Below are 24463 nucleotides of genomic sequence, written 5' to 3' on the forward strand. Positions count from 1 at the left end.
GTGCTTTGTCAATGTAACTCCTAAAATAAGAAACGGGTCTATTATGTAACAAAACATTTTTTACGGGTCTCTTTCCTGCTGAAGCCTCTCTGTGCTTCTTCAGAGATATGCCACACATTTCCATTCAGCCAATCTGTACTGGGTACCACTTTATAATGTCTACCCAGAATTCTTATCTTCAGCCTTTGCCACACACATATGGAGACAAATTGGGGGGGGGGGGGCTACAATGAGCAGATTCCTGAGTTCATTAATTGGGCCATCCAGACTGTATGGAAATCCACAGAAAGTTCTTTTCAAAATGAAAACATGGCGTGCAACAGCTCCTGCATATGCCTCTGACACGAACATCTGGTTTGAATTCTCTCATGCGGGGGAAAAAAATGTCACAACACAAAAACAACCTAGAAAATGTTATTCAGAACAAGAAAATGGCCTTAGTCATTAAGTCGTATGGTGCCTCAGCTACTCTGCTGACAAAGAGTGGCATTTGAGATTTGCTTCATCAAATAAATTGTCTCCAGTAATTTGTAGCCCTGGCATTTCTGTGTACAGACCCTCTTTTAGGCCCATTAGGCAGTGCCTGGCAACACGAGAGAGAGGAGATATGACCAACCAGAACCCCACTCCTGCCCCCCCCCCCCCCCCCCCCCCCCCCCCCCCCCCCCCCCCCCCACAGAGAGACACAAACCTTGGTGATTAAAATTCTTTCAATAACATAACCACAGCAATAATGTAGCCATCCAAGTTTGGCTCGTGTGTCACACGAAAGCTAATTTGTCAAAGTCGTTTCTGAGAGTTTGACATTTTCTTGGGGGAACAGCACAATCGATCACCCGCAGCACAAATTAAATTTCTCACAACAGCGTGATACATGGACAGTTATAGTTTAAGAAAATGCTTACAGGGAAAATGGAGACGGCTGACAAAAGTAAGTCTCTGCCAGTAGAGAAACTTCATTGCCATTTTACCTGTGGATTTTTGTCGACGTGAGTTTAAATGAGTTTCAGTGAAATCAGCAGGGGAATCTTGCCAGAGGTTATGTGTTCAGTGTGGTTTGTCTGTCTGTCTGTCTGTCTGTCTGTCTGTTTGTCGGCAGGATTACAAACAAACTACCGGCCCTATTTTCACGAAACTTGACGGAAGGGTGTAGCATGGGCCAAGGAAGAACCCATTGCATTTTGGAGCAGATCAAATTCACAGGGCGGATCCCATTTATTAATATTGCAAAGCCTTCTAGTTTTAATTATCCTCCATTACAGTGGTTGGACATCGTCTGGTGCTGGATCTGAAAATATTACCACGCTCGCCATGTACCCATCTAAGCATTATATTTATATTATATTTTTCATTTCAAAATGACACTGTCAGTTTCAGTATGTAGTTATTATGTGTTTTTTCATTGTCATTTCCAAACACAGCGGCAGTGGTGTCAAATCCGTCTGCTGGTCCTGTGTGGCTTGCGTCTGTGGATGAATATTTACTGGGTCTGTCTGGCTTGCAGACTTTCAGTCAGGTCCTAATTAGACAAACAGGCTGGGTAAACACAGATGCGTCGAGAGCCACTTCCTCCACTTCTCCGTCACACTTGTCTGAAGGAAGTGGGACGCCGGTTTTATTGACACTTAGGCTCAGGATCCACAGATGTCCGTCCTAACTCATTACATGGTGGCCATCTCTCGGCGAACGGGCCGGTTGCTGTTTATGGTCATCACCCAGTATTAATTGGATTTTGGTGCGAGTCAATCTAATCAAGCGAGCCAAATTGAAATAATTGCACACACTACAAGCAACACAAGATATGATCGCAAATTTGCACAGTATAATGAGAGAAGGAACTAGCAGATGGTGGACATTTTAGAGGCGTATTTAGACTAATCGGAACAGCCAACATTTGCAAGTCCTCAGCAAAGCGTGAAAGTTTCTCTCTGCATAAAGCTTTAAGCATGCTGGCCAAAAGGTTGAAATTTAGGCAAATTTTACTAGCTCATTAGAGGGGTGACATGGGTTTCACACTGATATCAGGGCAAGGATAGCTTCCCTGGTGAGAGAAAAAAAATATAATTTCTTTTTTTTTTTGCAGAGCTCCCAGCAAGTGTGTTCTGACAAATCAATTTCCTACCCAGCATGTTCCACCACCAGTGCGATTTCACTGCATTCTCATGGGCAACTCCCATGGATGCAGAGAGAGAGAGAGAGAGAGAGAGAGAGAGAGAGAGAAAGATGCAGGGCTTGGGTATGTGGTAATTGCTTTGACCTTCAGCTCAGATGACTTTACTCAGCTACGTATTTCATAATTAGTTTCAGGCCTACTGCCAATTGAGGTAATAGACCTGTTGGGAGCAAAATTGACCTTTTGACCCGGGCACATTCTAAAGCCCAGGCCCGTACCAAGGAAAAGTTGCACTCTTTGGATTCTGAGCACTCCAAGCCTATCTAATCTGGAGTGGCAGTAATAGGCAGTGGCCACTGAATATCCGGCAGCCGTGCCTTCTGCTCTGAAACAAACAACTTCTGACAGAAAACTTACAGGAGATCACAAGTACAGGGAATGCAGGAGAAAGTTCTGACAGAGAGACTCTAATCCCTGTTTGCTGGGGAGGATGCTGAGGGTTGTACAGCCAAGTAAATGGGCCACTGGGAAGAACACAGGCTTTAGCCGTAATGCTGTTCACCGCTGCGGTTCGGCTCAAATCTTTACCACGGAGGCTGTGTGCGAGAGCTTGTCTCTTTAACCGTAAATGAATCACTGTGAAGTCAGTCCATCCTCAAGGAGCCGAATCCTGAGTCCTCCCATAACCCAGAGTGAAAAGATGTCAGAGATTTGCCTTTCTTGTTCTGTGTGAAATGAGACTTGGCACTTGAAAGGACAAGGTCGAAGGCGCCGGGCCACTATACACACTTGGGGCGACTACAGTCACTGTGCTCTTAAGCAACTGCGGCCAGTTTTTAAGCAAAACATTTGCACAGAGCATAATATTATTTTTTACATTCATCCCCAAAAAAACAAAGTAATATATTATTTGCGAAGGGAATGGATGATGACTCCAGGCTCAAATCACAGCTTTGAAATGTTTTCTAAACATTCTGTGGAACACTTTCTGTCGAAGGTCCATGAAATGCAGTGCGTGAAAACACAAACAACCCCAGAGAAGGCTCCGCTCCCCTCCCACCCCTCCCTCCGCTAGTCATCCCACATTGCCTGACATCGATGTAACACTTGCTTCTCAAGACAACATGTCTCACCAAAGCCCCGTTCTCCCTTTAAACGCCATAACTAGGTTTTTGGTTATATTGCTGTGCCACACATAACTCCAACCATCTAGTACGCCTGGCTGAAATTCGAAAATAATTGCAGAGCTTGTGAAAATTTAAGGACCTCTTATATTGAGAAGGTTATTCCGTGAAGCCAAAACCTTTGCGCCTGAAAGGAGCCATTAGAGCTTGTGTTGTTCTTTTTTCTTCCAGAGCTCTCCGTAGGGGCAGGCAGTCCTGTTTATGAGAGATGCTGCGGGTGCTAGAAGGGGCAGCAAATCATTATAGAGAGATAACAGCTAACAGCATTAAGCTATTCTCACATGCTGCATATACGTATGTGTTAGCAAACCATGTGTGTGAAAGTGTATGTGCTTTTTCACATGAGTCTTTTGTAAGTAGACATACCCATAGAAACTGAATGGCTACAGATTATTTCAAATAAACAGGTCGGCACCATATGTTTATAACACTGAACAGAGATATGTGTAATGTGTAATATGTGAGATATTATGAAAATGCCAAGAGTATCAAGACATACCAAACTTCACAGAAAACACCATTCATAAATCACTGTTGATGGTTGTATGGAGAGAAAGAAAAATTCCCAGACCAACCAGAAAGTTCTGAGCATGTCCTTCAAAATCCCTTTCAGTGTCACGTAGCAAACAAGAAAGTGTCTGTGGGCGGCAAGTAAAGGTCATTGCTTGACCGTCACCCTTAACACAGGTGGACCAGGGTGTGTGTGTGTGTGTGTGTGTGTCTGTGAAGTGACCCAGCAGTCTGCTATGACTTCATATTGAAACACCAGCTCAAATAATCTAGATGTGTGAAACAGATAATTGGCTAAAAGCTTCTTTAATAAGTTCTTCCAGCCAACCCCCCCAACATGGTTCGTTTGCTGTCCCCTGAAAATCAAGATTCCTTTTTGCAAATTAGGCTTTTGCTAAATAATACGGCAAGCACAATGCACCCACCTTTTGGAAAAGAAATATGTTGATGTTTAATGCAAAAGATAGTAACCAGCAGTGTAAGGGATACAATATGTTCTTTTGATACAACAATCCTGATTGAGCCATGGAGTTTAAATATGAAACAAATGCATTAAAATGACTACCATTTAAAGTGATGCTTGCTTTAGATTATTCTGCTAAAATAAATGAAATCGCTGTATGTGTGTACTCTGCATCTAGGTGTGCTGGTAACACACACTCTCAAAGCAGAACTAGCCGGTCTGTACTGACTGTAGCAAATTGTTTGTTTACCAGCACAAGCTGCAAGTCAATTAAACAAAAATATGCTGCAAAAGTGCAAGTTAACTTAATGAGACTTAAGTCTACAATCCACTTCAAAGGCAAAAGTGGAGCTTTCAGCAGAAAGCCTTCAAAGGTAACAACATTCAGCTCCAATCATCACACTGATCAGTAGGACTGCCTTTCTTCCCACCTTTTCTACTATTTAACACATCTCAAATATGGCCTCTGTGTCATACCTTCTTAGAGAAGGAAACCTGAAACTTGTATGCTTCTTCAGTAACCAGGGAACTCATGATGAAGAAGCAAAAAAAACTAGACAGAATGTATTTTAATCATTTCGCCTTCTAGATTCCAAGTCGTGCGGCTGTGGCCAAAAGGTTAAAATATAATTGCAACATTCAACACATCGTTTGTATTATTAATGCAAGGCATGCTGGTCTGTCGGACAAGTCATTAGGAGCCAGTGTTGCGTTGCACCAAAATTTTAAAAAAAAAACAGGTATAGAACTGCGTTTGAGTATTCTGTAAGCTCACGGGAACAGAAGGTTATTAAAATGTTTAAGATTCCCAGGCATTTTCATTAATCACCGTCTAGGCCGTGTGATTTGTATTCATTCATTAAATCTCGTTAAAAAACGTAATCCCTTGGCATCTGAAGACTGCTCTGAGCAGATATCTAATCACATATCTTATCTCTGTCTCATACTTGGCCATTCTTCACTGTCAGTGCAGCAAATATTTGCTGAACTTGCAGAAGGATCAACAATTAAGCTGACATAAAGGGGATAATTGGTTGGTGTCAGAAAATTGTTCACTCTTGCGAACACATACAGTGAGGTGGATCCTTGAGCTTTATGACGCACTGAACAACATAATTGAGGGGAAAAAATGGCATTACTTTTTTTTCTGAGGGGTAGTTCTCAATACAAGTGTAGCCTTGTGTACTTGTTTACTTTGATGTGATAAGTTTGATTTGGAAAAAGGTATGCATCTACTATACTAGCAACCTCTCCCATCTAACACTGCTGTTTAGGCTGAATTCCAGTTCTTTCCGGTAGGGATCCTTTTCACTAAAAGCAGGTGACTTGGTCACTGTTCTCTGCTTTGGCTCTTGCCTCTCGGCCACATCCCATGACAAAGAGAACAGACAGAGTCAGACAGGGGTCACATGCATTTAAATCACCAATGGGATGAAGGGGTGAGGTTAACATCATGGAAACTGCAAAAGCAATGATTGACGGTTGCTTTCATATCATTAATAATGATAACTGAACCACAGTGTCTGTAAAGCACTGAACTGCCTTGAGTGTATGTGGTGTTGGTTCCAAACTTGTGTTCGTGTTATTGTCTGGAGTAGACAAATGACCTTTTTCCAAAATGGTAAGACAGATAAAAATAACTTCATCTGTCTGCTTAATTCATCTGTGAAGGCTACCCCTTATTTGAGAAGAAACACAACAATGCCAGGCCATGCTCTCATTATACATCTAGCAAATGAGATGTCCCGTTAGATTCTATATTTGTTGTTCATGTCATTCTGCTGTTTTGTTTTGGTGTTTGGTTATGCTTCATCATTAAGGCTGTGGTCCTGGCATGTTTGGGAACACATGACAAAAATGACTGGTTGTCAATCTGTAAATTGCCATCAAATTTCTAATGAAACAACAGGGAAACTAGAGATGCATTTTCTGCAAGAAAATGCAAAGTGTGATTGCTCGACAAAGTTCACTAACTGTAACCGCACGGATCAGGCATGGGCAGTGCACAGGCAATTGTGACATAATTATGCTGTCACACATCAATGGATGAATAGAGACATCTCTATTGTTATGGCTACATTACCATACGGATACAGTCACTCAACATCACTTCAGCCTCTCCTCTGCAGGGACAGGGTGGCACATGTAATGTGCATTGTGTAGACTCAAACACTCAACCTTGAGCATGGGAGGCGGGCATACTAGCAAGGAGGCTACATTTTACATTTAGTCATTTAGCAGACGCTTTTATCCAAAGCGACTTACATATGTGCGACTTACAATGTATACACATTTTACATTTATAGCACACTGCACATCAGGAGCAATTAGGGGTTCAGTGTCTTGCTCAAGGACGCTTCGACAGGGAATCGAACTAGCACCCTTCTGGTTACTAAACGACTTCTTTACCTCCTGTACCACTGTCGGACCCATGGCTGCTAGCGTCTACACTCACCCCCTAAACCTCACTCCCATTCTGGGTCTACGGCACCAACGTAAACTGCATAGAGGGGACAAGCACAGTCCCACACAGGACTCGAACTCGAACCTCAGGCATTGGAGGCGGGCATGCTAGCTAAAACCCATGGGTGCTAGCATCAGTCGCTAGCACATCTCTTAAGGTATTGGGGAGTGAGGTTTACTCACTGTACCACTGTAACTCTCCAGCATAAACAAACCTTTACGTTGTTTTCTGTAATTCAATTCCACTATCATAGCTAACAATATAAGAAACTTCAGGAAAATCTCTGATAAGCAGCGAGGTATGTAAACGTAATGGCATGATTAAACTGAAAGATTATACAGAGCCAAGCACTGTGCTATCATAATCTTTGTTTGCAAGCTATGCCAGCTACCATCAGTCAACATGTACAGCTGGCAGAGCGTGGAATGTCACAACAGGCGAATAGGTTCCACCATTCCTTTCAATGGGAAAAAAGAGGGATGACAATACCAATAACAAAAGAATGACAGGGGGCATTGCAACCAATTTTACAAGAGCACTACACAGGATCAGGATGGACGTGCCAGAGTTGGAGCAGTGCTGATAGCTCAAAAGCACCAGGAGCAGAAGCCGTGCCAAACAACACATGGAATAAAAAATTGCTTACGCAATCACACGAATTAGCGCTTACAAATATGTCAGAAATGAAATGGCAGACATTAGTGTTGCAGGTTACACACACTAAAATGAATGTGGCATTTACGTTTAAGTTAATAACACATAATTGTTTCGGCCTGCAATTATCTTTTTAATCAGCTTTAGTCTTGCATTGGGTAGCTACTTTTGTTGTCCTAATTCTCTTATATGCTTGTTGTCATGATTGCCTAATATTTCTGCACCTAATCATAAAATGATTCTGCTAATGATGTAATGCATTTATCAGACAGATACTAATAAACATGATATACTGAGAGACACAATTTGGATGATTGTCAGGAATCACCATCAAGGTGAACGTGAACAATATTTGACTGAAGACAGTTGGAGAAAGCAGGGCTCTGTGGCAGTTACCACTACTCCTCGTCCTCCCCAAGGACAGTAGGTCTAACAAGGTCATATAAATACAAGACACAACAATTGTTGTCTATTACCCTCACCACATGGCAGCCATTAAATTACTTTTGAGTGTGGAAAAAGTTCCATTCAGAACAGAGGAACGACTCTCCCACCCCACCCCACCACCATACCTCGCCCCTTTGAACAGGAAGTTTAAATTTGCCTTCATTGACAAGGTGATTTGCCATAATTCATCAGGGTAGAGGCGGCGGCGCATGGGCCCCGTGGCCGGTGGCATTAGGCTCTTTCATCTCAAAATGCATAAGATGGAAATTGGAAGCGGCAGCGCAACTCATGATGCAATAATAACTCTGTCACATTTTCTATTGTTCTCAGTTATTTTCGGACGGAGCAGTTAATCAAAGCCCACAGCAGAGGAGCTGACACTGAGGAACATTCCGGCGCCCTTATGAGTTTAGCTCCCTTTATTTCACCGGCGTTGTCTGACGTGGAGATCTAGAGCCATTTTGACAAGTAGAAAAAAGGCTTACTCAACGGAGAGTAAAAAAATCGAGAGAGAAGGAGAGAGTGGGAAGGAGGGAGAGAGGGAGAAAACTTCAAGGGAATAGGATTAATTTAGCATGCATGAATCCCATCAGATTGTGACAAGTACAATGCAGCCGGTCATAATGCTAGATTTAACATCTATATTTCCCTTTTAGCACGCCATGAGTGAGAGAGCCGTACAATGCCTAGATGAATGGCAAGTCAGCGTCCATTAATTAGTTGTCAGAAGGGTAACCTTTGTTTAAGTGAGAGTCCCTGAATGCACTGCTAATAGTTTAGCCCATGTCATGAGAATGGGAGCTGGGATACATTTGCATAGAGCTCTAGCAGGGGAAAAAGATGACATTATGCACACTTAAGACCTCTGCATGGAGTGAAACCACCTCTTTAACCAGCCATGGCATATACCATGGTTAGTTAAATTATTGTTGGTTAGTTAAATTATTGATCTTTTACTACAAACTGCCCTACAGTGCAAAATCCCCTGCTAGCCTGACACACTGTCTGAACAGGAGAACATGTCTAAGCCACTGCTTCCCAGGTGTTCCAATGGGTGATCAACAGCGTTTCGGTCTCCGCATGTTCACCACACACATCCTGTAAGCTGTGAGTTCATCATTATGCTAAAGACATCATTAGCTCATATTGCTATGCAAATACCGCAATTATTTATTCAGCCTTTCAATATGAGGAAGAAATCTCAGTTCTTTTCACAGCATGAATAACTATGCAAATTGTTTCTTCTGAGATACTGGCTCTAGCCTCCATTACATCAATAATGAAAGGCTTACCTCTTCAAAAGTAATTCCAAACGTGAGCATCATATGTTACGTTATGTCGTTGGCAGATAAATGGTTTCCCCAGCAAAACTGTCCTTGGTCCTGGTTTTCAAGCACACAGTGACCACAGGGCAAAAACGAATTCTGAAACAGCAAGGGACACTACGTTTGCTCTATCCAGTTTCCTTTAAGTGGGACCACATCAAAGGCCGCACAGTGGACATATTAAAATAAACCCTTCCCGTGATTCACCTAGCCAAGGGAGCCCTGGCACCAGTACAGGAGCTAATATTATCTTAAATGATCCTGCCATGAAAAAAATGAATTAAAAAATGTCTGTTCAAACCAGTATTGTCCAGCTTACCTCTACAATAGAAAAAAGCAAAGCCACATAATTGCTGGAACAAATGTTTTGTACATTCCCATACCAAATGTTTTGTACATTCCTATACCAAATGTTTTGTACATTCCTATACCAAATGTTTTGTACATTCCTATACCAAATGTTTTGTACATTCCTATACCAAATGTTTTGTACATTCCTATACCAATTGTGTGTAGAGGGGCCAGAGATGCCTCAATCTGAACATGAAATGGGTGCTGAGGTCATTAAAAAAACAAAAAAAGAAGAAGAATTTAGGTAATTATGTAATACAATGCAGGGTAGAGTATGTGTGCAATAAAACATTTAACACTCATAAAATCTGCATTGGAGTTCAGGAGTGGCTATGACAACACTACAACTGTGATCTAGCTCCTTCCGCTACCATGAGCTGGGATTTACTTCCACCACCTACTGCAACAAGCAACAAAGTCAGGAACGATGGTCATTTGACTCACAGCAGAGATCTACCCATGCAAATGAACAACAGCTCTGCCTGAACAGGCCAGCAGCGTTCCGAGTCATGCCTCTTTAAGCACCAAATGGTGGGGCTGCTGGCTTGCCTCTGCCTGCTTTATCAGGGGGTGGATCCATCAGGCGGAGGTGGCTGTGGCCGGCCGGGAACGCTGCGATGGGAACGCCGCGATGCCTGACCCCATCACTGGAGCGCACAGCATGGGAGAGAGGCAGACCCCCCCGAGCCTCTCCCACTGCCCGCCCATCCACCTTGATGTAAAATTGAATTCCTACTACAAAGTGTGCTATCAAAGGCTCCAGAAAAAAAGAGTGAGAGATAAGAGAGAGACAGGCGGACAGGCGAATAAGAAGGACAGAGAGAAAGAAGGGGTGGAGAGACATAGACACATGTTGAAAATCAGACGAAGAGATGAAGTGAGAGACAGACGGAGAGGAAAGAGAAATAAAGAAAGAAAGACAGATGGAGACAGAGGTGGGTGAGGGAGCTGCCAGGGTGACACAGAGTCATCTTGACAAATATTTCAGCTTCAAGAGGGAGAGGGAGGGAAAAAAAGTGCGGCCTTGACAGCAAGGTTTCGGAGAAATTGGTTCAAATTTGCACATTTCCCAGTACCATCTCCAGAGGACAAAATGACAAGCCAATTCTTGGCAAAGCCATTTAAGGTGGAACAAATAATTAGCTAGTAAATGACTTTCACTTGCACTTAATTTGCAAACCCAGTGTAAAGTGTGGGCTCCACTCACACCATAGTCAGTGTGGATTAAGCACACAGATAATGGAGGTTGTGTGTGTGTGTGTGTGTGTGTGTGTGTGTGTGTGTGTGTGTGTGTGTGTGTAAGTGTAGGTGTGTGTGTGCTATTCTGCTCAAATGTATTCCCAATAAAGACGGGTTAAGCACACAGATAATGGAGGTTGTGAGCTATTCTGCTCAAATGTATTCCCAGTAAAGACGGGTGTCGCCTATGTTCAGAAACGTTATTTAGACATGGGCAGAATTTCTTTCCTTAGAGCAGGCCTACAAACAACAACAACAACAGCAATATGTATACTGGAAAATATAACATCATGCACTACAAACATTTGTCAAATTCTGGACAGTGATGTACTAAATTAAGTAGCGTATGATGGAACTCACAGTTTACATGCACTTGAGTAAACATGATGAAAGTATACTACACCTTGTATATGCACGAGTGTGTGTGTGAGTGTGTGTGTGTGTGTGTGTGTGTGTGTGTGTACCTCTATGAAACAAAGAGGCATGCACCCTTCAGTAGCTCTTTCCCCAATAGATGCCTACTTTTCCTATATAGCCTCTCTCCAGCTCTCTCTCTCTCTGAAACGCACACACACACACACACAGACACTCACACGCACACACACACACACACACACACACACACACACACACACACACACACCATTAGAGCTGCTGCTAAGAATACACTGAGACATGTTTCCCCAAACAGACCTACAGCAGAGGTGCTGAAAGCTGTCAGCAGCCACAGAGAGCCTCTTTTTTAGCTGACAACCTGGCCGCTGTCACACACACATACACGCATGCACGCACACACACACACACACACACACGCACGCACACACACACACACACACACACACACACACACACGCACACACACACACACACACTCACACACACCTCCACCACCACCACCTGCCTTGGGCCCAGTGTGTCCAATCAGCCCCCATTGTCTGGCTAGGCTGCGCTCCACCAATTAGGTCAGCTCTCCATGCCTGTCAGCGGTAGCCAAGCACCTGGACGGATTCCACTGGGCATTGATTAGCCAGGGGAGATCACGCCCCCGATCCCCGATCCCCACTCCCCCGACCTCCCATTCCTGTCCACCGACCACCATGCTGTATCGTACCAAACCCTGCAGTGAGACTGAGCTTGTCTCCTGCAGTCCTGGGTTCTGATGGGTGGGTGGCAGTCTCGAAGGGTGGGCGGTGGTGGGGGTGTGTGTGTGTGTGTGTGTGTGTGTGTGATAAATAGGCTTGGAGATGGGGGGTATAATCAGGCTCTAAAAGCGTGGAAGCCTAGTTGAAAAGGCTGAAAGAAGAAACAGGTTCAGGGGAATTACCTAGCGACCAATGTTACACAACAATAGCATTGTGTGTGTGCGATCTCTATAGACTCTTCCTGACTCGCCCCGTCTCTTCCTGTCTGTCGTCCCTGGTTTTGATGACATCTGTCAGTTTTGAAGATTTTAGCACACAGGTTGCTAGGTGCCATTGCTATAATGCCGTACAGAAGGCAAGACAGCTGATACAGAGAACGACAAAGAAAAATAGGCTGAGGATAAAGTGCCACTGCTCTTCAATCCATCATCACAGCGAGGATGAACAAGATCACAAAGAAAGCGAGTCAATCAGAAATGTGTGTGTGTGCATTCTTGTGTGTGTGTGTGTGTGTGTGTGTGTGTGCGTGGCTGCCTGCACGCATGTGTGTGGGATGTCAGTCCGCTTTGTTCGACCTTCCTTTGAGTCATGGGCCCTCCTCGCTGCCTGCGAGTGCAGTGTGGTAAGGAATGCGCTAACCAAATGATCTGCAGATTACTGTCAGGGAGCCCGTTTGGAAGCTGCAGGCTCATCTACATAGGGAAAACATGCCGGCAGGAGGAGAGCCGTTATTGAAAACAGATTTATGACCCGTCCCTCATGAATTAAAGAAGCGCCGCACATAATGTGGCTTTATTGTCTTTACGCCGGCTGGGCCTTATAAGGGCTCCTTTAAGAACAGGGGACGAGTGACAGCCACAGTCCTTGCATATCTCTCTCTCTCTCTCTCTCTCTCTCTCTCTCTCTCTCTCTCTCTCTCTCTCTCCCCCCTCCTGCCACCCTTGCTACAGCTGAAGCCAGCTTGGAGGCAGCCTGCATGAACCTCGTAGCTTCCCTACACTGTGGACACTATGAGCCCCCTTCTGTCCATCTGCCACAGCGGTAGTGGCCCCACAGCATACTAATCACACCTGGGACAATGGACAGATTAGGTCCCATCTGTGCTGGTGCTCTACTCATTGGTGATGGGAGCGGAATGTTGACACAAAGTACCTGTGAGAAAACAGATCTGCTTTAGACGTTGTTCAAGGGTTGTCAAATGGCTAGCGTGTCAAAGCTGGTCTTGTGACTCTTCTCTTTCTCACTCACTCTCTCTCTCTCTCTCTCTCTCTCTCTCTCTCTGTTTCTCTCTCTATCTGTACCTCTCCAGCTTGCCTGAGGTAACAACACACTACACACTTGAGTGTGTGCGCTTCACAGAAGAAGTGGGCTGTTGCTTGATGTGAAATGTTGATAGCTTTTGTATTTTCCAGCTAATTGTTCAGCAGAGAGACCCAAAACACACTGAGAGTGAGAGACAGAGTGAGAGAAGGAGGATAAAGAGAGAAAAAGGGAGGGAGGGAGGGAGGAAGTTTAGCTCCCCAGGAAAAGGTTCTGTTGCAGTTTCACTCTCCACTCATAACAAGATAAAAGTGAAGGACAGCATTCCAGTTTCCCATCATCCCACCCATGACAATCTGTCTGAAATGAAACCCTCACACAGAGAGAGGGAGGGAGTGTGTGTGTGTGAGTGTGTGTGTGTTAGGGAGGGCGTGTGTGTGTGTGTGTGTGTGTGTGTGTGTGTGTGTGTGTGTTAGGGAGGGCGTGTGTGTGTGTGTGTGTGTTAGGGAGGGCGTGTGTGTGTGTGTGTGTGTGTGTGTTAGGGAGGACGTGTGTGTGTGTGTGTGTTAAGGAGGGCGTGTGTGTGTTGGGGAGGGAGTGTGTGTGTGTATGTATGTTGGGGAGGGCGTGTGTGTGTGTGTGTGTTAAGGAGGGCGTGTGTGTGCGTGTGTGTGTGTTAGGGAGGGCGTGTGTGTGTTGGGGAGGGAGTGTGTGTATGTATGTTGGGGAGGGAGGAAAAGAGAGAAATGGAGGGGAAAAGATGAAATACACTAAAGCAAAAACGCTTTCAAATTTGTTTGCTGGGGAGGAAGGCAATTCTCCAGTTAAAAGGACCTTCTGAAGTTTTCTCTGATGCACGAGAGGAAAATGGAGACATCTTTTTTTTAAATCAGCTTTCAATGTAAAAAAATAAACTACACACGACACATAAGTCAACACACACACACACAGGCACATATGCTCAGACACACAAAACATGCATATTTTCTTCAAAAATGTCCTTGACAAAGTTCCTCCAACAAATTATCCTGATGGTGTGACTTGCTGCATGGTTTTCTTGAAGGCTTCCTCCCAGCAGAATGCCAAAGCATACTCATTAATCTATTACTGTACCGCAGATAGCACTCATCACATAGAAGTCTCAAGAGATAGGGAAGAACTGGGTTAGTCAGCATTCAGTCCTTATCAGTATCTTACCTGCCAACTTCTATATCAAACTATGCCACATTTAATACATTCCTAGTATATTATTCAAAGCCACTACCGATCTCCAGAAGAAAATGACCTGTCATCGGGAAGATAACACTCCCACTAACAAATGTGTTTTCATGACTCAAGTCTATTTACCTGCTTGCTTCCAGAAGGCTGCTTGTGTGGGATTTAAAGGCCCACCGACCCGACTTCCCCAGGTGCACCTGTGAGTGATTTTTTCGGCATATCTGTTCTCTATCGGTTGGATTGGGGATTTGGGAGGAGATCTTGGGCTTTGTATTCAGATTATCAGAGCAAATTCCCGCCTGAATGTTTGAGATTCCCCTGTAATCCCTGGCTTACTGAAGCCCGTGAACAGTGCACCTCGGCCGTGGACTGCTTGCACAGGCTCATGGGCGCCCACACACCCCCATTTACATACAGACAGCGGCAGACCTGCTGGCAGAACAGTGGCACACACACACACACACACACACACACACACACACACACACACACATGTGGTCACAAGTACACATACACATACGCACATATACACCTACACATATATGTATACACAGAGAGATGAATACATATATGCTGAAATACATTTACCGAGCTGCCAATTTAACATGGCAAACTTTTCTCTTATTGGAGAATGGAGACCTGTTATATGTGAAGTAAACTGATTCTCACTGTGAGCGCCTGAACCTTAAAAAACACGGCTGTGTAGTTGTAGCGCCTTTTTAAAAGATAGCGCCTTTTTACGTAAAAGATAGTTGCTACAAAATGGGGTTTTGGCACTCTGAGGGCTCCGGGCCATCTTGGAGCTCAGCAGAATCTGCCCGGTGTTATTGTACAGCCCTGCCTATTGTAAAAGCTGCCTCAGAAGCCAGGAGAAGCATTTGGCTTGTTTTTCATGCGCGGGATGTCTCCGCACAATTTCCAAAACTAAGTTGACAGGCAACCAGAGAACTGCCAGTCGGGTTGAAATAAGACAATTGTTCCTCGATAAACTACTGGAACACATTTCCAAACAATGCGGCAGTCTGTCGTATCCTGCTGGAACAAAGGGCCCAGCCAGCAGAAGATTCGCACAGAGGAAGAATCCAGTGGCGGCCTTCCAAAAGTCCAGATAGCTTAGGAGTGTCTGTAAAAGGCATTACAGACTATTTCCCCTGTGATCTCTACTGTTCACAGCTCTGAGGCAAGACTGGACAGGCAGACAAGCCCATGCTTCCTCCAGGATCTTATTTACTCCATAGTGCCGGGCAGCTAGACTTATATGACCTCTAGAGAGAGAGGGAGGGAGGGAGGGAGGGAGGGAGGGAGACAGGCCTTCCTACAGTACGCAGAGGTGAGAGGCGCCAGAGGCCCAGCGTTAGGTGCACTTAAAGGAGGATGGCTCTCTAGTCTCACCATCTCCAATTGGACTACATCAATTAGAGGCTGTAAAAGGGTTTCAAACAGAGATACCTTTTCAGGGTATACTATTATCCTGTGTTTGTGTGTGTGTGTGTGTGTGTGTGTGTGTGTGTGTGTGTGTGTGTGTGTGTGTGTGTGTGTGTGTGTGTGTGTGTGTGTGTGTGTGTGTGTGTGTGTGTGTGTGTGTGTGTGTGTGTGTGTGTGTGTGTGTAGGTTTGTGTTTGTGCGTTTGGATTGTGTTTGAGTGTTATAAAAAAAGATAACTTTTCTCAGAAAGGCAAGGACTATTACACTGACACCTGTGTGGTATGCTGTTATTGGAGAGACCAATTGACACATAAATACATTCTAATAAACAGACAGACACAGGAGAATTCTTAATTTTCCCGTCGTCTTGGTATATTGTCTCAGTGCTATGAGATGAAACTATAATATTTGTACTATGAAGTACTGTTCTCAGATGTTTATCATAGCAAAATGTCGCACACATCAAATTCTCAGCAGATCTCCTATAATGTCATTTTAGTGTAATTGTATTTCAAATACCTTAGGCTTATGTCTTTTTGTGCATCTACTCCTAAAGAGATGTGATTATGTGTATCTTCACTCCAGCCCACTCAAGGGCAAGTGTATCTTTCTTGAATGTATACAGTAAATGCCCAGAGTCCTCCCATAGACTACGGTCTCGAGCCTACAGATGTGTCTGGGGGCAAGCCAAGCTCTGCTTCCTCTGTTATGCATGAGAGCGAAAAGCTGCAAGCAAGATTTAGTGAGGTCATGCTTCCGCCACGTATCTGGGGCCAAGTGTTTCGTGCTATCTGTGAATGTAATATTCATTAGGCTAGATAAAGACACGAGGCGGCCAACAAGGACGGCTCTAAAACAGTCTCAGCTACACGTCACAGATTTGACTCCATTACTGAACAGCAAAGAGCGAGCAGGCTATCAAAGTAGTGGGACACAGCAGTGGGTAGTAATACACGGAAAATATACTGCTACTATGGGCATTTGGGTATGTAGAATGCAATGTATTTTTTTATGGAGAGTTCCAATCAACTGTTCCAATGCAGGTCCCTCATTTGTTCAGGTGCATACATGCATGACGCGGCTGCATTCATCACACTGGGCAATCATGCCGTTATTACAGTGCAGTTTCTCCATGTTAATGTCCTCCTCATTTTCATCATTGTTCATTTGCTGTGGGCTGGTAATAATGTGTTTTTTTCCTCCCTGTCAGACAGTATTGTAGTGTTGGGGTGAGAGAGAGAGAGAGAGAGAGCGAGAGAGAGAGAGAGAGAGAGAGAGAGAGGTAGTCTAGGAACATGCTGAGGGTATCTATTGTATGTACAAATGGAGGCACCCATACTGTTCGAGGAGATGGAGATTTCACAGCGCTGTAGATCAGAGCACACTGGAGCCGTACGCCACGCCGCCTGTGCCGCAGGACAGCATTTCCACACAGACACGTTTTCATCTGTCTCCCCATTAGCTTCACACTGGGCCACTGTAATGCACTGCCAAATACACATATTATCAAGAGGAAGGGAGGATAATAAAAATTCTAATGGCCACGATCACAAGACCTCCAATACAAACGGTGTCTTCACAGACAAAGATGGTACAAAGACCAAAGACGGGCAAACCCTAAGTAAACAGTAAAAACGTCTTCCAAACAGAACAAGGCTTCAATTTGAAATATGTTGGCATTCCTGCTCGACTTTTACATATGGTTTGCAGGTCAAACACAAGGTTAGGTTTTTGCCAACATGCAGCAGGGATGGAATCTGTTGGGACCACTTCTATAGGCTACTCAAAAGAATCAGATGATTTACATGGCCCAGGGGAACAACAGGTTATGTCCAGAGCAACACTCCAGTGCCTTTTGGCCACAGAGCACTTTTGGAGACTCCCTGCATTATGCCAGGACAGATTCAAACCGACGCAGATTAAAAATGTCCTCAAAAAAAGACTTTAATCAGGACCAGCATTCCAAAAGGTTTCTCTAAAACCGTTCTCATCGAAGATTCTTGACAATGTGACAGAGCTTTTGTCCTGATGGCTTTAAATTAGCTTTAACCTTAAACCAATCAATCAAAAGCTCAAAATCAGGGTGTGCTAAAGAAGGTCTGGGTGGAACAGACAGAGATGTTTTTAAATCCCTGATGAGAGGCGTCTTCGTTAATATATATTCCATATTATAGCTTGAATTAAAAGTGCCAACCAATTTGGGGGGAAAAATCAAAATCAATAGCAAAGACAAAACAACAGTTCACATGTTGCTTACAGACCAACTCTGCTCAGTTCTATGAGTGATATTTTCATGTGTTTTGGCGCACACACACACACACACACACACACACACACACACACACACACACACACACACACACACACACTCTCCTCCACAGCTGTTCCTGTCTGCAGTACAGGTGAACTTTCTCAAAGTCAGGATCAGACATTCTAATCACACATACGCATACTTTAGAGGGTCTTATTAGTGAGAGTTGCCATCAATTTCCAATCTAAAATATAACCTATAATTGCATGAAAAACAGCAATTTAAAGTTTACAGAAAGCACCTGTTGAAACTGGGGAAAAACAATGTTTTCGATTTTAACCGGTGGGTGAATCAGTGCAATCTTTGTGTCTTCAGTCCACACACATACAATACTGTGCTTAGTCATTACTTTTTTAATTGCATTAAATTCATTCCTCGTATCCTCTCATTATATTAAGCTGACAAGCAGGGAAGACTAGCCCTCAATGAGCTGTCAGTGTAGCAGTAAGGGAAGAAAAAGACTGGTATCAGAGATGAATGGGAAGCTTCCCACAAGATAGATGTATGAATTATGTAAGCATAGATGTATGATTTACAATTATTATAGCAATAAAAATGTCAGTGGATGAACTATAGAAATCATCAGAGCACTTGGCACTGTAACTTAAATAAATTAAAGGAATTATCAGCCACAATATTGTATAATGTATAATTAATAAATAAATGTTTAATGTGATAAACACATGAATGCCTTCCAGAGAGAGATTTTCTGAGAGGTAGAATAAAAGCAGGAATATTTGCTGTCTGGTTCATTCCTTTTTGAGACCATAGCTAAGGGTCACAGCAGAAAGAACTGAACAGAGAGAATTATAGAAGAAAAGAGAATGAAAGACATATTTGCATGTAACGGTGAGCTGAAGAGATTCCCCATCATCAATCTGAAATCTGTCAAGATTCCCATTACCAGTCCACCCACACAGGGGAAACTGAAAGACAAATGGCCCCGTGTAAGCTATGAACCCCTCTCTGATGACCTTTAAGATTCCCTCTGAAGCTAACTTTCTCTCTCCGTCTCTCTCTCTCTCTCTCCTCTCTAATGCACACACACACACATCTTTCTCTATCTCTCCCACTCTGTCTCTCACACACCCCCACCCACCTTTTTTTCACACTATTTTCTCCCTCTTTCTCTCTCTCTATCTTTTAAGGCGCTATTATCAGAGGGCGATATTTGGCATGCCACTCTGTCAGTGCAGCCTAGCAACCTTATACATCTAAACTGTCTGTGGTTGCCTCCGATTGTTAGCGCACCTTGCAAGAGGAGGAAATTAACATTAAATTGCAGCCCGGTGAAGATTAGCCTATACTGACTAATGCCTTTAATTAGGATGCTAGGGAGCCCTTTTATTAACTGATCAGCCTTTGACATGCTATTTTCCTGGACGCAAGCGTTCTGGGAGCAACAAGGCCAACGCGTACTTTGAAAAGTTAGGCTTTCGACGGAGACATCCGATTCAAATGGATGTGGTGAGACGGAGCTCTAGCGCTGACTTCTAACTAACACCATGCAGCAAAACAGTGTTGTTCTGTGTTGAATGTATATTTTGTTTGTTTGTTTGTTTGTTTGTTTGTTTGTTTGTTTGTTTGCCTAACTGTCCTAGCCCACCTGATGGAATACCTGAATATCATGCATTTGATTAGCTAAATGGAGTGTGTGACACAAGTTTGACACAAGTCAAGGGCATGGCATAAGAGATAACCATAAGGGGAGAACTCCCTGGGAAAATCATTACGAGGTCCTGGGGTCTACTGGCTAAGTGGTTGTCATGGCACCACTCATGACCAGCCGAACTCTCACGCCTGAACACTGGAGGCCCATTGGTGGTGGTGTGTTCTAAAGCCGTTGTGGTTGTTACCCCTTCGTGATCCCTTTTGTTAATTGAGAACAGAAGGAAGGACAAAAGATCTAATGGCCCTTTTCACTTGTCTATTCCCCATGTGGTTGTACAGACCTGAACATGTTTTACATTTTGAACAGAATCGAAATCTTTGGAATCATCTCACTAGCATCTCAGTTAAGTTCAGTTATTGACATGGAGCACCGCTCATTTGGTCAATATGAGACCAGGGGGAGCAGGAAAAGAAAAATGAGAGGTAGTAGAAGCAGTAATAAAAGTAGTAGTAGAAGAAGAAGAAGAAGAAGAAGAAGAAGAAGAAGAAGAAGAAAGTGTAAGAAAAGTACTCTGCCATTGTTATGGCATTTTGAAGTATTCTGCCGTATGTCAGTTTCAGGGTCCTACCTTCTGTCTTATCTCCTCCTCCATCTTCACGGGGGAGCCCAGCTCTGCCACCTGCCGCACGCCCTCGCTGGCAAAGCCCCCATACTCCCACAGCACATACTTCCTGGTGTGGGAGGCGCCAATAAGAGCTGACCAGTGATTGGCACGTCCTTTCAGGAGAGATGACAGAGAGGAACCACAGCATCTGAGACATGCATTCAATGCTCAACGATTCATTTTGACACTTTCATTATCTGGTATTTCAAACAGAGACATTGGCCCAGCATTTTTCATGTAGCCCACGTACCATTATACATATACGGTAGCAAAATGTCTGCTGATGAAAAGTAAGAATTTGAAACCTCTATGCTGTAACTGGGGTGATACATACCTACATTACATATCTGTATTACTGGGCCTGTGGGAAAATCTGGACCAACCCAGACAGGCCCAGGCACGTAACAACAGTCATGAGCGCCTCCCTCCATAGGGCTTTTAACAAGCCTTGAAGCGGAGGAATGCTGTGCGATGGGTCCTGCACCTGCCTCGTTTCCCATCAGAAATGATGAGGCCCCTGCAGTAGCCCCGGCTGCCTGTCAGTAAATAACTAACTGTACCCCTTGCAGCCCCCCGTGCAGATAATGAACCCAGTCCGCTGTCGGCGCCTGTGCTTGCGAGGCACGCTGCTGGAAGAAACTGAGGTGCGCAGCGATCTGTCTGACTGTCTGTCTGCCGCTCTCTCTCTCACTCTCTCTCTCTCTCTCTCTCTCTCTCTCTCTCTCTCTTTGAGTGCTCTCTTTCCCTTTCTCTGTTCTTTCTCTCTCTCTTACCCTTACTCTTTGCCTTAAGCCTTATGTTGCACTAAGTAATAACTGCAATAGTGCTGGTCTTATGTGTTCCAAATCTTCTCAAAATTAGGTGGGCAGTTGACATTCACAGTGAAGCATGTGGTTTTATGAGACAGAACATGTACAGGCGCAATGGTCTGAAGGCAGTTTGGTCCATCAAAATAAATAAAGAAATAAATACAAAATCACAGCAGAACAAAACCAGAAGATAGGATAGGATACAGCTCTCTAAAGGCTATTTTTGATCAGCACAGATTTCCTGTGGGCTTCTTCGTGTGATTCATGGGTATCCTTAGAAAAGCCTTCCACCCTGTTCTCTTCCCTCCCAGTGTGACAGATTATGTGTACATCCAGAGGCAAAGAGTGGATACACTATATACAGCTAATCCTACTAAAATCCATCAAATCTGGATCCAATCCCTGTGACGTGCTATAATGTACCATAGCTTGTTTTCTCACTTCCTGCCAAAAAATTGCCTCGTCGTTCTCAAATTATTTATGGAAATTCGGTAAGCCTGTGGGTTTGAAAGCGAACCCCACAAAGCTATAGGCAATATGTTACATATGTTTGGATATGTCTCAATAATGTGCACTTTTGATTAATGAGCCCGATCAGGCAACAGTGCTGTTTGACTGAATGAGGCTTATGAAGGGACATATGTAGACTCTTCAAAACGTCTAACTGTCTATACAGTTGATGGAATGCTCATGAATTAAGGCTGGAACATACTTGTAAGCCTTCCATCGCCTAATGCGTAATATAACTTCAAATGAAATAGATGCCAAATTAATATCACAAATGATATTTAAACTGATAAAGGGCCTAAAGTGTAGTTTCATAAAAAAAATACAGTGCCTTACACTACAAGCATAAGGAGTTGAGGAGCTAGAGAGGCGGGTTGTAATGATTGCCAAGGTAGTAGCAGGCATGCTGACTTACTGGGGTAGTCTTTGGGATGGATCTGCTCAGACCAGTTGCCATAGAAGGTGACCCTGTACTTGGCTGTTCCACAGGCACAGCATTCCTGCTGGGGTCTGCTCGGGTTTTCTCCATGCTGAGGTTCTGCAAACATGCATAACCCAGGTTATTACTCAGACCGACAGACAGACAGACAGACACACAGATACACACACACACACACACACACACACACACACACACACACACACACACACACACACACACACACTACCACCAGCACCTGCTCCCATCATCATTAAAGTCATGATAATGGTAATGAGAGAGGTTAGCGTGTCAGTCCATGCATGCAGAGTAGCCACCTGTTTAACGACCCTGTGGACAAGTACATGTAGCAAAGGAAAGTAAGGTGAAATATAAGTTCATGTGTAAGTTAGCATCCCAAAATGCTAAACAACACTAGACGATGATTGTGACACAAATGGTGTGTTGTGCTAATCACTGTTGTTTGCAAGAAGGAACCACTATTGTTACACGGCCATGATCTGATGGTCTTACTGCACCTTGCTCACACATTCTCTTGGTGAGGGATCCTTCATCCTGAAAGTAGATGATCTTCTTCTGTACAATACTGGCTCTGTGAACACAGAAAAGCCCATCAGTGCATTAAAGGTTATGTCTTTGTGAACTCTAATTTTAGACAATGATTCAGCTTTTAAAAACACCTCACGAGACGTTCAGTGAACAGTGAAGGATCCTCCATAGGGCGAGGATCACACTGACCATCGCTAATACTGGTAGAAGTGGTAGTTTCTACTGGTTCATTAGCGTAACAGCTAACAGTGCTACCGTTGTTATTTTCAAGTGTGATCCATGCCTAAGAGTCCACTGAACTGAAACAAAGCCTTCAGGTCATATCATAAACAAGATTCTCTCACACCCCGTTTTGCTAAATAAACCAGTCAATATCATGCATGTAAATGGCACAACACATGTGTGCAACAGAAACAGCATGTGTGCATTTCATGATTGTAATGGACATTTATGGTTGTTTTATGTTTTTGTTCCCACATACTAATGTCACATAATGTCAGGGACCACGCTGCGGGTTCCCTCGCTTTCGTCTGAAATATAACATCAACACATACATGACCAGGCGAGGCTCTTTAGCATACCCTGTGCGTCAATGCCTGCCTTGGCAACTGAAGCACGGAGTGTTTTGTGCGTGTGGTGTATCTCCTCCCCGGCTGCTACAGCAGAAGAGGACAGAGGAGGCTGTGTCTGTCAGCCCGTCGTAACATCTGCACTCGACCCACTCAACACAGATGTACTTATAAAGGGGTTGTGACACTGTGTATATGTCTATCTCTTCAGCAATTCTCTCTCTCTCTCTCTCTCCCTCTCTCTCTCTAACTCTCCCTTCCCGCCTATCTTATTTTAGTGAGCAGCTTCCTTTGTCAGTTCTCCCATGTATAACCTCAGGGAGAAATAGGTGCACTACAGTTTAGCACATTCTCCAATTATCACCTACGGCTGTGCTAAACCCATAATCCGGAAAATGTGACCAATGTTCACCATCGCTGACAAGGAGATTCAAGAGGGAAACCATAAACTGACTGCAAATCTAAAGATGCTGGACTGAACAGTGTCTACAGCCTGCTCCCCCTGTCATTACAACCCCCTCAACCGTCAATGTAGTGTTGGTATCAGTATTAAACAGAGCTTATTTTGAAATGGACTCCTGTAAAAACATTTTGGGCTCCTATTCTCTGTGTTACAGTATTTTGGATTTATTTGAATCCCCACTCTCTCCAAAGTTGCTGCTTTTATGAATGTAATAGCATAACCAGCACATTTTACCACTATCTGTCCACTAAATGCTATAATTGAAAATAGCAACACATCAGCTTAACATGAATAAAATAACACAAATGGTTGGAAGAATTCTCCCACAAAGAGATCTTTTTTTTTAAATCCCCTTCTCTGTCTTCCTCTCCTTTTGTTGTTCTTCCTTTTCCCTCTCTCTTCCTCTCTCCCTCACCGTGTGTGTGCAGACTCTGTCTCTCTCTAAATATTTATATGATGTCCTGTAAAGGCGCTGGACTCATCCCAGAGGTAATTGGAGTTTTATTTGATATTCATTGGACAGAGCTGCCTGTGGTGTTTCACGGCCCGGTTCTGGCGCCAGGCCCGGCCGCGACAAGGTACTGTATCTCTTCCCTGACACACCAAGACAAAGTGACAGCAATAGCGCGGCATTTGCATAGCAGCTGTTTCGCTAACATAACGTTTATTGGAATAATACCAGCCACTGCAATAAGCCATCTGTCGTATGGCGGAGAAAGATGAATTGAAAGCGAACTATTGTGAA

General features: G+C 43.9%; 1 protein-coding gene across 1 annotated transcript in view; it reads right to left on the reverse strand.

Annotated features, from left to right (window-relative positions):
- spon1b (spondin 1b) overlaps positions 1–24463 on the reverse strand; it is a 56296-nt gene that overhangs the window by 21877 nt on the left and 9956 nt on the right. Inside the window, exons 4-6 of the mRNA XM_012839157.3 lie at positions 22656–22729; positions 22114–22236; positions 20347–20495 (exon numbers count right to left, since the gene is read on the reverse strand). Of these exons, the coding sequence (XP_012694611.2) occupies positions 20347–20495; positions 22114–22236; positions 22656–22729 (346 nt within the window). The remainder of the gene's footprint in view (positions 1–20346; positions 20496–22113; positions 22237–22655; positions 22730–24463) is intronic.

This window comes from Clupea harengus, chromosome 3 (assembly GCF_900700415.2).
Source record: "Clupea harengus chromosome 3, Ch_v2.0.2, whole genome shotgun sequence".
In the NCBI taxonomy this organism is placed as follows: domain Eukaryota; kingdom Metazoa; phylum Chordata; class Actinopteri; order Clupeiformes; family Clupeidae; genus Clupea; species Clupea harengus.